The sequence below is a fragment of the Eleutherodactylus coqui genome, chromosome 1, assembly GCF_035609145.1.
Source record: "Eleutherodactylus coqui strain aEleCoq1 chromosome 1, aEleCoq1.hap1, whole genome shotgun sequence".
NCBI lineage: Eukaryota > Metazoa > Chordata > Amphibia > Anura > Eleutherodactylidae > Eleutherodactylus > Eleutherodactylus coqui.
Window position 1 is genome coordinate 352,610,202 of NC_089837.1, and position 15,513 is coordinate 352,625,714.

The following is a 15,513-nucleotide window of genomic DNA, read 5'->3' on the forward strand; positions in this document are numbered from 1 at the left end:
GAAGTTGTCTGAAATGGATTTCTTTAAACCAAAAACCATGATGCCCATGCAATAAAACCGCCATATAGTCTCCTGTCCTGGCTCCCTGCTCCTCAGTCCTCTGTGCCGGGTGTACAGGACGTCACAGGGCGGCAGCCAACAACAGGCTACAGGAGTTATACATGGGACACCCCTGGGAGCGATAACTATAGGACTCGTGTTCTGCATGGCCATTATACCATGGTTTGGGGGGAGAGGGGGGGGGCGGAGGCGGGGGGAGTCAAAACCCATCTCGGACAAGCCTTTTAACCCCTTAACCCCTTCCCGCTTCAGGACGTACCGGTACGTCCTGGGAGCCTGGTACTTCCCGCAACAGGACGTACCGGTACGTCCTGGGGATAGCGCGGGATCACATAAGATCCCGCGCTATCCCGCAGCGGGAGCCGGCTGTCACTCACAGCCGGCGTCCCGCTGCAACAGCAGGGTGACATCGGAGATGCGCCCCCGCTGTTAATTCCTTAGATCTACTTAGATCGCGGCAGGGAAAGAGTTCACAGAGGGATCGCGATCCCTCTGTGTCTCCGGCCGGCTCTCGCGATGTCATCGCGAGAGCCCGGCCTGTCGCCATGGCAACAGGACGCCAGACACTGGCGTCCTGTATTGCCTGTGCCTATAATCGCTGTATAGGCGATAAGGCATGGCAGAGCAGTAGCTCTGCCATGCCTTATGACAGCGATCATAGGCATACTGCTGCAAGTCCCTCAGAGGGACTCAAATAGTGTAAAAAAAAAAAAAAGAAAAGAAAAATGTAGAAAAAAGAAAAATGTAAAAAAAACCCCTTTTTTTATGCTTTTTCTAATATTAGCATAAAAAAAAGGGGGGGGGGAAAAATGAAAACCCCACATATTTGGTATTGACGCGTCCGTAACAACGTGTACAAAAAGTTGAACACACTTTTCATTTTGTACGACAAAAAGCGTTAGAAAAAAAAAAGATAAAAAACAGAGGCAAAATGCTAATTTTTAGCATTTTGCCTCCCAAAAAGTGCAATAAAAGTGATCAAAAAAGCCGTACATTCACCAAAATGGTACCAATAAAAACTACAGCTCGTCTCGCAAAAAATAAGCCCTCATAGAGCTCCGTACATAGAAAAAAAAAAAAGTTACAGGACTTTGAATGCAGCTATAGAGGAAAAAAAAAGATTTCCAAAAAAAAGGGGGTTTTATTGCAAAAAAGTGTAAAAACCTAAAAAAAATATATAACAGTTTTGGTATCGTTGTAACCGTACCGACCCGCAGAAAAAATGTTGTGTGTCATTTATGCTGCATGATTAACGCTGTAAAAAAAAGAAAAAGAAATCTATGGCAGAATTGATGCGGTTTATCTCCATGTTATCATAAAAAAAAAAATGTTAAAATTTTGCGATATTGTCTATGTACGCAAAAGTGGCACCGATAAAAACTACAGCTCGCCACGCAAAAAACAAGCCCTTATACGGCCGCGTCCACGGAAAAATAAAAAAGTTATGGCTTTTGAATAATGAAGATGGAAAAATACGGAAAAAAAAAAAAAAAAAAAAAAAAAAAAAAAAAAAATCGCTTGGTCCTCAACGCCAAAATAGGGGTTAATGATGCAGCCCCTTTTTTTCCCCCATTTTCGTTTTTTCCTCCCCCCTTTAAAAAAATCGTAACTCCTTCATTTATCCATCGACGTCGCTGTTTGAGGGCTTGTTTTTTGCAGAACGAGTTGTATTTTTCAATGGTGCCATTTATTGTATTGAAAAACTTTTAAAAAATTCTACCTGGAGTACAATGAAAAAAAAAAATGACATCCTGCCATCTTTCAGTGCGTCTTGTTTCTACGAAGCACAAACAGCAACAAAAACGACATAACTTTATTCTATGGGTCGGTACGATTGCTACGATACCTAACTTGTATAGTTTTTTTTTTTACTATACTATTTTTCAAAGACATTTAGTTTTTTTCAATTATTTTCTGCTGCATCTTCTGCGCGCAATAACTTATTTTTCCGTCGACGTAGTTGAGCGAGGGCTCATTTTTTGCGGGATGTCCTGTAGTTTCTGTTATTACCAATTCGGAATACATGTGACTTTTTGAAAACTTTTTATTGCCTTTTTTTCTGGAAGACGGTAACTGAAAAAGTGCATTTTTGGCGCTCTATTTTTTTTTCGGACGACGTTCACCGTGTGAGGTAAATAATGTGCTACTTTGATAGAACGCACTTTTACGGACGCGGCAATGCCAAATATGTATTTTTATTTTAAGATTTTGATTTTTTATTATAGATATGGCAAAAGGGGGATGATTAAAACTTATTACTTTTTTTAAATTGATAAAACTTTATTGATCTTTTTAAAGTCCCCCTGGGGGACTACAACATGCGATGCTTTGATCGCTCCTGCAGTATGACGTAATGCTATAGCATTACGTCCTACTGCATTCTGGCAGGCAGCCTATCAAGCCACCCCACAGAGATGGCTTGATAGGCAGTCATTCAAGGCAGCTCTGGGGCCTTTCAGAAGGCCCCTGGCAGCCATGACACCTGCACGGCTCCCCCCATCTCACCGCGGGGGGACTTAAAAATTGACAGCGGCATCGAGAGGGTTAATAGCCGCGAACAGCCGTACGGCCGATTGCAGCTATTGCCCACTGTTGTCAGCTGTAACAGCTGATGCCCGCGCTGTATGAAGAAATATCGCCTCGCGACCTTTCTTCATACATACCTCGATGCTCCAGGACGTAAATGTACGTAATTAACCTGTTTGCAGGTCAATCACCAACTAATTTTTCTATTTTTTTGATCGTCGCATTCCAGGATCATATGTTTTTAATGTTTTCATGGACATAGCTGTATGAGGGCTTGTTTATTGTGGGACAAGTTGTGCTTTTTTTCAATGGCATCATTTTGGGGTATATATCATGTATTGTATCACTTAATCCAACTTTTTGTGTGGGATTGGGAAAACAAATTGTGTTTTTTTGTTTGTTTCATTTTTGCCATAACATTCTCTGGGTCAGCATGATTCCGGTGATATAAAGTCTATACTTTTTTTATGTCTTGAGAGATATAGATATATATTTTTAAATTTTTTTTTTCTTTTTTTTTTTTTAGATTTGCTTCATAGGCAACTTGTAGCTGGCAGATCTGGAGGCTATACCAAAGTCCCCAGGTGCCATAGCATCCCATCGGGATGTGATTGCAGGGGTCCGATGGATGACAGCAGAAGCCCCCTCCGTCAGTGTTTGTTTTTTTTTTAAACAGCTGGGATTCTTCAGTCCCCGTTGTTAGAGCAGATGCCAGGCTGTAAACAGCAGTGCCTGCGCCAGGCTTCTCAAGCAGCTGCCGTTGAAATAAGGGGCTTTATTCTGATGCGCCGTAACGACCGTTGTCAAAATGGCGTATGGGCAGTCGTTACGGGGTTAAACCATTTTAAATTCCGCATAGGAGATGCACAGATTTTCATGTGGTATTTTCCAAAGAACAGTAAACTCCGCTGCTTCCTGCGAACAATTCCACCCGTGTGGAAGCGCTTACTAGTTATGAGAGAGATCACATGATTTTTAAGTTGAGAACTGCCCCAAAAACACTCAAAAAATGACTGAATGGCCTCATTAAAAAAAAAAAAAAAAAAGAAAAACTAACACTCCGGTGTCGTCCTGCAGAAGGAGCCTGCTGCTGGCTGCAGAATATAAGCGTTATGAAGAAGTCCGACCAATCATACCAGTCTGTTCCCAACAACCCCCAGGGGACCAGAGCACTAAACCCTTCAGCATGCACTTTATCAGGCTTAACCCCTTAGTGACCAACTCATTTTTCAATTTTTTTCAGTCGTATTCCAGGAGGAATGACAATTATATCGCCAACAAAGCCGTATGGTATGAGGGCTCGTTTTTTGCAGGATAAATTTTTTATAATTTATCAGCCTCTTTTTTTGGTACACCTAGGCTGGGTTCCCACAGGGCGGAATTTCAGGTTTTGGAGCGGCTTAGCCGCATGCTATTCCATTGCGGCTGGCTCTCCCATAGAGAAGAGCGCTACTGCAATGGGATTGAAAAAGAGAATTGACATGCTGCGGCCGGGGAATCCGCGCCGCCCCGTGTGGACGAGATTTTTCACAAACCCCATCCACATGGCTAGCCAATCCCGGGATTAGCGACCGTAGGTGGATTTGCCGCAGCAAAATTCCGGACAGAATTTCCATGGGCAATCCGCCCCGTGTGACCCCGCCATGATGTACTTATAACTTAGTCATTTATTTAGGCGGATGGGGGAGGAAGTTCTGCCATTTGTTTTTTGGATTTCGTTTTCATGTCATTATGGCCTCCTGCACACGGGTGGGATTTCCGCTGGTGCCCGCTGCCATAGGATTGCATTAGATAATGCAATGCTATGCAGACAGCCGCGATTTAACCGCGAAAAAACGCACGCGGGAAACAAAGTCGCGTGGGAATTCTGGCAGTGGGATCTGCCGCGGCCGTCTGCAGGGGGCCTAGGTATATAAAATAGTGATAGCATTCTGCTCTAGATCAGCACGGCTCTGGTGATACCAGGTTTATTACACAGTCTTATGTTTTGCTATTCGTAAAAAACACTTTCCCCCCAAAAGCCGTAGTATTGTTATTTTTCTATCCCCGGCGGGGGCTCTGTGGGGTTTGTTGCTTAAAGGAAAGATTAACAAACTCTACAAATCTCATTATTTTGTCATTTCTAACAGCGTTCTGCATAAATGTTACATTCCCTGCAGGCCGGTACTCACACACCAACGCCCAATTGGTAGACATTTATTTTTTTCTTACTACTTCAAAAAAAATTGTTTGTTTTTTTTAAGTTTATCCCTGTATTCAAAAGAACCCTAACATTGTTTTGGTCCACAACACTATGTGGGGTTAGTCGGGACGAGTTGTACTGTTTAATGATACCATGTGTTAAGAAATGCGACGTTATGATCACTTTATTTCCGTCTTCAGTAAGGCGAGGTGGCGAAAATTATTTTCGACATGTTTTTTTCTTTACTGACAGCATCATACGAAGGGTTAAACAAGAGCGATCCATTTTTTTTTCCCGGTCCCTGGTGTTAGAGCAGGTGCCCGGCTGTCATCCGACGGAGCACCAGCTTCCCCTGGCGCTGGAAACCCAAAACCGGGCTTCTAATGTGGTGCAGTCAAGAGACGTATGCACGGTCGTTAAGCGGTTGAGTCAACTTCCTAAAAGTGACTAGTGAAGCATGCTACATGACTTAACATTAGCTGTTTTATTTACATATCCCCCCCCCCATATTTTAAATCCTTGTTGCTTCGTGTCGGTAAGTGCCGTGTGAAGAGAAGCTGTTCTACGTGGCAGACAGCTTCACCCCTTCAGGTGGCGACCCCCCACTAAGATCCCACACACCGCCAGTGCCTCAGCACTTGGGGTTCAGTATGGTACTACCTTCCCTGCGCCGCAGCTATGCAGCTAGCCGCAGACAGGTTTCCCTAGAAGCTTTCCTACTCCCTGCACAGAGGAGCAGCATCACACATATTACAGAGTGCCATTAGTCTCCTGCCCTGCAGTCCCATAAGTACTAGTTATCAGGCCGGCTAGTGTCTCTCTGGGCAGAGGTCTGCAGTCCCGTCCCAGTCCACAGCCCCCTCCCCCACACAGGGCTGCCGGCCGGTGACAGAGCGGCTCCTGTCGCTTTAAAGCTCGCAGCACATGTAGCTGCATTGTGAGGCCCCAACGTGAGGGGTCAGTGCGCAGGCGCAGAGCGGGGCCCGGGCCGTGTGTCACTGGCAGCTAGAGCCCTGGGTAACAGCGGCCAAGGGCTGAGAGGAGCGGACAGCAGGGGGAGGGGGCGCCGGCCACAGGGCGAAGAGGCGGGCGGCGTGCGGGGAGCCGCGGCGGCCGGCGCTACTAAACTTTCCGAGCACCTGGCTGGCTGAGGGCAGCGAGCAGTCCGCCTCCAGCGGGGACACGGCGGCGGCGGTGACAACACTACACCGGGGGCCCCGTCCACAGCCCCCTCCCCCTCTACAGCAACACCGCCATCTGCCCGCTGCTCCCAGCAAAGTGTCCGCCCGTCCGCACACTGGCGCCGCGGTCCCTTTATGTACGCTCCGTCCCTCCCGCTCCCTGTACCCCGAGGAGGGGGCAGTTACCTGCGAGCTGCCTCCGCAGCAGGAGCGCCGACTGCGGCTCCGTCATGCTGTAGGACGTGAGTGGCGCGGGCGGACTACAGGAGAGGAGGGAGCAGCTGGTCCGAGCCGTCACCTCGTTCTCCCTCCCCGGCTCCTCACTCTGTCCCTCTCACTCTTGGCTCCGGCTTCACTGCGCATGCGCAACGTTAACCCTTCCCCCATTGTGTGACCTACAGATTGCGTGATGATGAAAGGAGGAAGGGGGACTCCGCCATCTTGGGAAGGTCGCGTTACAGTGGCCATTTTAGGAAGGTCATCTAACGTGATCCCCGCTTCCTGTTGTGCAATGCTATGTGCTGGATGTGTGTAGCACAACGTGAGCTGGCCTCTGAGGGGCGCCAGTCATCAGTATGAGGGCTATCCTCAGAGTATGACCCTCGTATTGTTTACATGTAACATGTAGTGAATGCAGCCCGGTGATTTTAATGGGTTCAAGCTTTATTTACACAGGCATTTTTACGGCGCTACTTAGCCGCGTTTTTACGGTCGCCAAGAATCGCGACCATCTGAGGTATTGGATTCCAATGTGTGCGTTCAGATGACTGATTTTTAGCCACGTAAACACGTTGTGGCCGGAAAAAATAGCACATGTGCGTCCGAAATCAGCGACCAAAATTATATGCTGCCGGGAAAAGATAGTTCTGGATCTATTTTTTGACCAGTATACGCTGGCGGCTCCCATAGACTCCTATGGGAGCTGCAAAAAGAGGAGGGGGAGGGAGTTTAGCAGCGTCCAACGCAGGGAAAAGCTTACAGGTGCCTCTATTTAGGCTTCTGAAGTCATTCTGAGGATTTGTACTGAGCGAGGGATTTCCGGGCTGCGGCGTATTTTCTCGCTAATACGTTGCACCCGTCTGTGAATGGACAAGAAAATGCTAATTAACCTCGGGACTTGATTGCATCTTTTCTTCATCCACGTGATTGAACGCCGCGTGCAGGCGACTGGAAAAACACATACACTCGTGTGAAGGAGCCTTCATTCACAGCTGTGTATTTTTCACGCAACCTTTGGTCACAAGAAAGAAAACCGCGTCCCCTCATCTTGGTGTGCACTACGCACAGGAATAACCTGTTTAAAATTAATGGACGTGTGTAAATATGCAGGAAACCTGCGTATTCGCTAAGTATTTACACACTGAGGGCGGTTTAAGACGAGCGTATGTGCAAATACATTTGCCGCTATGGACCCAAATTTGCGCATGAACTAGGTCGCGAGATGGCAAGAAACTGTCTGATACGTGCGTTCCAGGATATAGTTTTTATTTTGGCGCTTTAAATGCCAGTTCACGCTCTAGCGTGTTACACCCTTCCAATGACAATTAAATGCCAAATTAGGGCGAGCTGTCTTCTTTTCTCTCTGCAGTAGGCAGGATAACTCCCTCCCCTTCTTTTACATAATAGCATAGTATGTTAGGCTGAATAAAGACAATGTCCATCTAGGTCAGCCTGTTTACCCTTCTTGTTGATCCAGAGGAAGGCAAAAAAAAACCCAGAGGCAGAAGCCAATTAGCCCTTCAGGGGAAAAATTCCTTCCCGACTCCATAATGGCAGTCAGAATAATCCCTGGATCAACCTCTGATAGTTCCTACCTGAATGTAAGACCTGGATCAACAAACCCCCTTGTCCCCTAATGTCAATATCCTGTAGAATCCTTCTGCTCTAGAAAGACATCTAGTCTCCTCTTAAACTCCTCTATGGATTTTGCCATCACCACGTCCTCAGGCAGAGAGTTCCACAGTCTCACTGCTCTTACAGTAAAGAACCCCTTTCTGTGTTGGTAATGAAACCTGCTTTCTTCTAGACGTAGCGGATTCCCTCTTGTTACAGTCTCAGTTCTGGGTGTAAACAGATCCTGGGAGAGATCCATGTGTTGTCCCCTCATGTACTTATACATGGTTATTTGGTCGCCTCTTAACCTTCTTTTTTCTAGAGTAAATAGTCCCAATATTGATAACCTCTCGGGGTATTCCAGTCCCGTCATTCCATGTATTACTTTAGTTGCCCTTCTTTGGACCCCCTCCAGCACTGTAACATCTTTCCTGAGCACCGGTGACCAGAATTGTACGCAGTATTCCATGTGAGGCCTGACTAGTGCCTTATATAGTGGGAGGATAATGTTCTCGTCCTTCGCCCCTATACCTCTTTTAATGCATCCCAAGACTTTATTTGTCTTTGCAGCAGCTGACTGGCATTCGTTACTCCAGTTTAATCTACAATCCACTAGTACCCCCAGGTCTTTTTTAGGCTGCCATTGACTTGCATGGCAGCTTTCTGTGAAACAGAGACAAAGATAGGGCAGGTCCTATCTTTTCTTGTACAAAGATTTTACGCGGCAGGAACATGTTCGTCTGAATGAAGTCATTGAAGTCTATGACTTCGCTTTTTCACGTAATACGGGCGAGATTTTCACATATGGAAATGCCTTCCTAAATACATTCTGGTTAAATCTGGTTAATCCCTTAGGGTTTAAACAGATGTGTGCATGCTCTAATACGCTCACTGCTACGTTTTAGCGCATAAACAGGGTATTTTTTTTTTGTTTGACTATTTAAACTGCATGTGAGTTAAAAAAAAAAGTGTGAAGATAGGTCCTGTCCTGTAGAAAAAGTTTGTGCAAGAAGGATAAGGCAAGGTCTATCTTTTCTCACATGTACTATTAATGCCTGGGAATCCCTATAGTAGAAACAAAACCATTGAATTCAATCGTTTTGTTCCATTCTCTAATGCGGGCCCCATAATAGGACAAAAACAAAAACACGAACATCTGATTAAGGGCCAATTTACACGGAAAGATGATCGCTCAAACAGCAGTTTGAGTGACAGTTTTGAACGATCACTTTGCATAAGTTCTTAAATAGCTAATTAGAGTTTATTAGTGTGTAAATGAAGGCTCCCGCTGTTTACAGAAGACAGCAGCAGCGTTGTCTTCAGTATACAGCTGCTATGTTTTCGCAGCTATCAGCTGGTATCCCGCTGGCTCCGAGAACAGCAGGAGCACTGACAGCTGCTTTATTCTTGGAGCTATCACTAAAAGCTCCGTGCGAGATACCAGTGGTATCCCGCTTACAACTCAGCCCACGGTGCTGATAAGGGGCATCGCTGGGGTGTCTGTAGAGCTAAGATCCCATTCATCAAGGTTTCCCTGGACGTGTCGGATGGGCACACATAGTTTGATCAAATTATGCTTTAAGAACCTTGTATTTTTTATGCGGTTAGTATAAACAGTTGTGCTTTTTTATGCAGATATTAAAGCAGTTGTCAGCCCTTTGTTCAACTGATGACCTATCCTCAAGATAAGTCATCAGTAATTGATGAACGGGGATCCACCGCTCAGGAACCCTGTCCATCAGCTGATTTCCAGCCTGCTGTCCAGCGGTCAGCACAGGAAGTCAGATCTTTGGCTTCATTTTGATTAAAATCAATGGGAATACCATGCTGCTACTCCACTTCCTGCTCCTTTTCTAGTCAGGTCGTCAATTCACCCTGACCAGCAGCGAAGCAGGAACAAGAATGGCAGAGCAGCGCTCCCATTGATTTCAATGGGAGTGAAGCTGGCGCTCTGACCTCCTGTGCTGACCTATGATGACATGATCCGGCCCACGGCACTGAAGAGCGGATTGGATGATCAGCTGATAGACGGGGATCCCAAGCGGCAGACCCCTGCCCATCAACTACTGAGGATAGGTCATCTGTTGAAAGGAGAGCAGACAACCCCCTTAAGTCTTTTAGTGCTCAAGTATATACAGTACCTGTTACTAAAACTGGTAGTACTATATTTATTTTTATTTCTACCATTTGGAGGGCAGCTGGACAAGATTTACAAATAATAATCCTAATATAGCACCAACGTATTCTGCAGCACTTTACAAATCTGAGGGCGCATGACCAGACAAAATCAGGAATTACAAACATATCACCAACATTTGAACAATGAAAAGGTGGTTATTCCTGTCACAGCAAATTTTTTTTTACAATTGGCTATCCTTTTATTACACTAAGCCACGCCCTTAGTGACCCTCTCACAGTAATAGTGCCCCTCAGATATCCTTTTACAGTAATAGTGCCCTTCAGTGACCCCCTCACAGTAATAGTACCTCTCAGTGATCCCCTTCACACAACTAGTATAGCTCTAAATAATAGGCTTAACATAGAATCAGACCTTTTAAGCCCCACCTAAGGCAGGGCTAAATAGGCTTACGTTAAAAGTACAATATTCTAGGGAACTAATAAAAATTGTAAAATAGATTCATTAAAACGTTAAATATTTTAAACAAAATGGACCCAATGACCCTGGAGGTCCCTTCCAACTTTAGCATTCTATGATCTCAAAATTAAAAAAAACTTTTCTTATTTAAAAAAAATCTAAGAATGAAAAAAAACATTATTAACATTGCGACATCTAAAACAGTCCAATCTAGTCTAATATCGTGTTGTTTATACCAGACAATGAACGCTGTAAAAAATAAAATTACACAATGCCAGAATTGCGTTTTTATGGTCATACCACCTCTAAAAAAAATGGAACGAAAAGTGATAAAAATATCTTAATTTACCTCATAGTGATACTAAGAAAAATTACAGTTCGCACTACAAAAAAAGAGTGGAAAAATAAAAATGTTATTGGTCTCGGAAAATGGCAACAGAAAGCAAATTTAAAATGTTTTTCTTTCAAGTAGTAAAGCAAAAAAACCCTTTATAAATGAGGTATCGCTGTAATCGTACTGACTCACAGAGTAGAGATAACAGGTCATTTTTATCAGACAATGAATGCAGTAAAACTAAATCCAAAGAACAATAGTACAATAACATTTTTTCCAGTTCACTCGACTTACAAATTTGTAAACATTTTTCAAAACATATGGTATTTTAAATGGTACCACTATAGAATACAACTCAGGGCTTATTCACACGAGCGTATATCGGCCAGCGTTTTCCTGGCCGGCCAACATACACTTACATCTGATGCATGGGCTCGGCGTATATACCGTCGGGCAGGGGGAGACAGCTTAGCAGAGCTAAGCTGTCTCCCCTTTCCTCCCCCTCTACAGCACTCTGCAAGGGGAGGAGGCGGAACGGGGACGGAGCTAGTGTGCTGAGCTTCCGCTCCCTCTTCGCCCCTTGACGCTGTTTGCAATGGGAGGGGGCAGGGCAGAGCTTAGCTTCACCCCCGTTCCGCACCCTCCCATTGCAAACAGCAGCAAGGGGCGAAGAGGAGAAGAGAAGGGAGAGCGAGTTTCGGAGTCACGCTGCTAAACTCCCTCCCTTCTCCAGTCGCTGTCATTGACTCACATAGGAGTCTATGGCAGCGGCCATAGTCCGGCTAGGAAGATAGTTCCAAAACTATCTTTCCTGCTTGACGTAAAAGCACCCGGCCGGGCGCTTTTATGTCGCGGGAATATGCCTATGTGATCTGATACATTGGAATCCAATGCATCAGATGGTAGCGTATATCGTCTGGCCGTGAAAATGGCAGCCAATATACGCTCATGTGAATAAACTCTCATCCTGCAAAAAATAAGCCCTCATATGGATATGTTGCTGGAAAATTAATAAGTTATAGCAAGGACAATAAAATGAAAAGTGTTTCAAGAGTAAGGCCGCCTGCAGACGGGCGGGTCGGATGCGGCGGCGAGGATTCTCGCCGCGGGACCCGACCCGAGCGCCTGCAGGGACCAGCGCGTACTCACCCGCGGCTCCGGCTGTTTGATGTGCCGGCTTGCCGGGCAGCTGGAGCATGCGCAGACCAGAGCCGGCGGTGGGCGAGTGATGTTTCTGTGCGAGCCCCGCACAGAAATAGGACATGCCGCGGTTTGTTTGCCGCGCGAGATTTCGTGCGGCCAAACCGCGGCCGTCTGCATAGGATTGCGTTTGTTAACGCAATCCTATGCAGGCTTCCAGCGGCGGAAATTCCGCGGGAAATCCCGCCGCGGAATTTCCGCTTGTGTGCAGGCGCCCTAAAGGGGATAAATTGTATTTTATAGTGGATGGGCAACCAGTTCAGTGAATGGCACAGGGTATATCAACCATCAATACGGCACTCTGCTAACCGTGATACGTGGGCTTTTAAATGCACATTACCAGCGGGATGGATCTACTAGTTTCATAATCCAGAGAAATTAAGAAGGCAACAGCAGAACAAACTTAATTCTTCCAGGTTTATTCAACACTCTAGATTTGAGAAAGGTTCTGTTGAGCCAAAAATGTTGCATGTCCTCACGTGGTGTTAAATAAACCTATAAGATTTTTTGTCTACTCTGATGCCGCCAAAATATATCTGCTGCGCCAATGGATGGACTCCACAAGACCTCTGAAGGAGTCCTGTAGTATTTGATACCAAGATGCGAGAAGCAGATCTTTCAATTCCTAACAGACTTAAAGGGGTTTTGTCATTAAAAAAAAAAATCGATACCTATTCCTCCCCAGGTAGTCTCCTACCTTCTTCCCACCTATCTTCTCCAGTCGCCCGGGTCACCTCACAGCAAGCCAGCCAAATTCTCTTCCAGTGATGAAGCATCCATTCCTCGCATTCATCTTCCTGCCTGGCAATGTGTAGCATTCACAACCTAGCAGGGATTGCCGAGCTATTGCAGAGACTACGCATGCGCTCTGACCAGTCTGCCACTATGGTGCAAGCTGCAAAGCACTGTGTGTTCTCACTAGTGATGAGCGAGCATACTCGCTAAGGTCAATTGCTCGATCGAGCATTGCCCTTAGCGAGTACCTGTCCCCTCGGGAACAAAGATTCGGCGGCGGGCGGGGAACGGCAAGGGAGAGCGGGGAGGAACGTAGGGGAGATCTCTCTCTCCCTCCCCCCCCCCCCCCGCTCCCTCCTGCTCATGGCCGCAACTCACCTGTCACCCGCGCCAGCAGCTGAACCTTTTCTTCCAAGCGGGGAGATGCTCGCTAAGGACAATGCTCGATCGAGCAATTGTCCTTAGCGAGTATGCTCGCTCTTCTCTAGTTCTGACATCTTTATATCACTGTCAGCATTAACCTTCTGAGCAATTAGTGCTACAGTAGCTCTTTTGTGGCATCAGACCAGACAGGCTACCTCTCACACCACGGAAGCATCACAAGGCTCCTCCTTGTGCTCCCTTGACCCTGTCACCAGTTCACCATTGTTCTTCCTTGGACCACTTTTGTTATGTATTAAGTACAACATACTGGGAACAGCCCACAAGACCTGCCCTTCTTTGATATACTCTGACCCAGTTGTTTAAACATCAAATTTAAACCTTTTGACGGTTGCTCAGATGCTTACGCTTGCCCATTTTTTGTACTACCAACACATCAAGAGAGAACTGTTAACTTACTGCCTAATATATGTAATCTACGTGCAGTTTCTGCAATCCAATTTGCACAGTCTAAACAGTACAAAGCCTTAAACCCCCTCATGGAGGTGTTCCCTTAACTGCAGGAGTCCTGAGGCTGGTGGTGCCCAAAGTAGTCTGCACTGGTGGTAATCATAGAAGCAGAAACAAAAGTGTAGTTAAAACAAGTAGGGACTGGCAACTTGAGGCCAGCAGAGGTACCAGGGGTACAGAGAACAAGCAAAGTCCAGTAAACAAGGGTCAGATCCATAGAGCAAGAAATCTCAGCAAGCCAGGAGTTAATCAGAAGAATGGTCAGAGGTCAGTAACAGTAGGCAATCCAAAATAGCAGAGGCAAACACAACTACAAGAGTCAGATAAACCTATACTTAGGCAAGCTCTGCAGATCAGGTAGTGTGTTTCAAAGGCTGCTGCCATGATATCATCGTTAGGCTTTGGTTATATCACCCGGTGACACAGAACATAAGCACGTCTTTACACGGGACAACAATTGTTTGAATAGTCGCTGAAAATAGTCACTAGAGACTGTTGTTTGTTTGCCTTTTACACAGAGATTGTTGTTCACTCCTTCAACTTCTCGTTCATTGAAGTGCACACCTCCCTGCAAAGTTATTGGCTAGTCGTTGCATTTTTTTGAGCTGAAACAGAGTGACTACTGAACAAATTATCACTTGTCACCCTGTTGGTTGCTGTGTTTACAGCGAACAACTTTATAACTTAAAGGCCCTTGTACACAAACCGACAGTCTTTTAAGCGATTGCACGAGCGCTGACATCACCACTAAGGTCGTCAGTGCTCGTGTAGATTATTTAAGCTGAAAGACTTGCCGCCGGCTGGCGGACTTCACCTATAGGAAGCTCGGAACGGGGAGTATTTACACAGGAAGACCGAGCCATTGAGGGTTTTTTAGCTTAAACAACCGTGAACGACAAGTGAGTGATTTTTTCCCATTCACACTGAACGATTATTATCACTCAAATTCGTAAATTTAAACAAATTTTGAGCGATAATCATTACGTGTGAATTGTTTCCTTTTTCAAGCAACTATTCAGATGATCCTATTTATGGCTTCTTAGCTATAGGAAAGCAATGCAAGAGATTTGTGGCAAATAGTTGCTTCTCTTCCAAAGACAGTAATTCAGTAGTGGTTGCTAAAGTCCCATTTACAAGGAGCGCCAATCGCTCAAACAACAGTTTAGTGACAGTTTTGAGCAATCATCTTTGCATAACTCTAAGTAGCTAATTTACTACTTAAGAGTTATGTAGGCAGAGTTGGACACTCTGGAGAACAATGCAGCTGTTTTGAATATGCAAACAGCTGCATTGTTCTCAGGCACTTTCAGCTGGTGTCCCGCTGAGAACTGCCAGCGGGATTACAGCTGAAAAAATGATATCAGCACCGCCCGCTGAGAAAACCAGCGTGCGGTGCTGATAAGACTCATTGCTCATTTCTAGCTGGCTAGAAATGAGCGATGAATGAACAGTGCACGATGGCCACGTGTTTAGGCGCAACGATTATCGCTCAAGCGATTGCTTTTGAGCAAATTTTGAGCGACAATCATGTCTAAATGGGCCTTTATAAATAGGTAGAAAGAGTACTTGGTGGTTTCTTTCTGCAAGCTTGTGTGGCTTACTTCTTTAAACCCCTTAAGGACCGCCCCCTTTTTTTAAATTTTCACTTTTTGCTCCCAACTTTCAAAAAATCATAACACTTTTATTTATCTATCAACTGGATGAGTTGTATTTTTCAATGGTACTATATAATGTATCATATAATGTACAAAAAAATTATTAAAAAATTCTAAGTGGAGTGAAATGAAAAAAATAGTGCTATTCCACCATCTTTTGGGGGGCGGGGTCTTGTTTCTAAGGTGGACACACGTAAGCAAAAATGACATGATAACTTTATTCTATGTGTCTGTATGATTACTGCAATACCACATTTCTATTGTTTTGGGTTTTTTCTGCTGTACTACTTTTAAAAAATAAAATATCTTTGAAAAAAGAA

At 45.2% G+C, this 15,513-nt stretch overlaps 1 protein-coding gene across 1 annotated transcript in view; it reads right to left on the reverse strand.

Moving 5' to 3' along the window:
- The window catches only part of UBE2G1 (ubiquitin conjugating enzyme E2 G1), a 45,409-nt gene extending 39,104 nt beyond the window's left edge, over positions 1-6,305 (reverse strand). The window contains exon 1 of the mRNA XM_066576999.1: positions 6,136-6,305. Coding sequence (XP_066433096.1) covers positions 6,136-6,181 — 46 coding nt within the window. The 5' untranslated portion in view covers positions 6,182-6,305. The remainder of the gene's footprint in view (positions 1-6,135) is intronic.
- Positions 6,306-15,513: the final 9,208 nt, after the last annotated feature.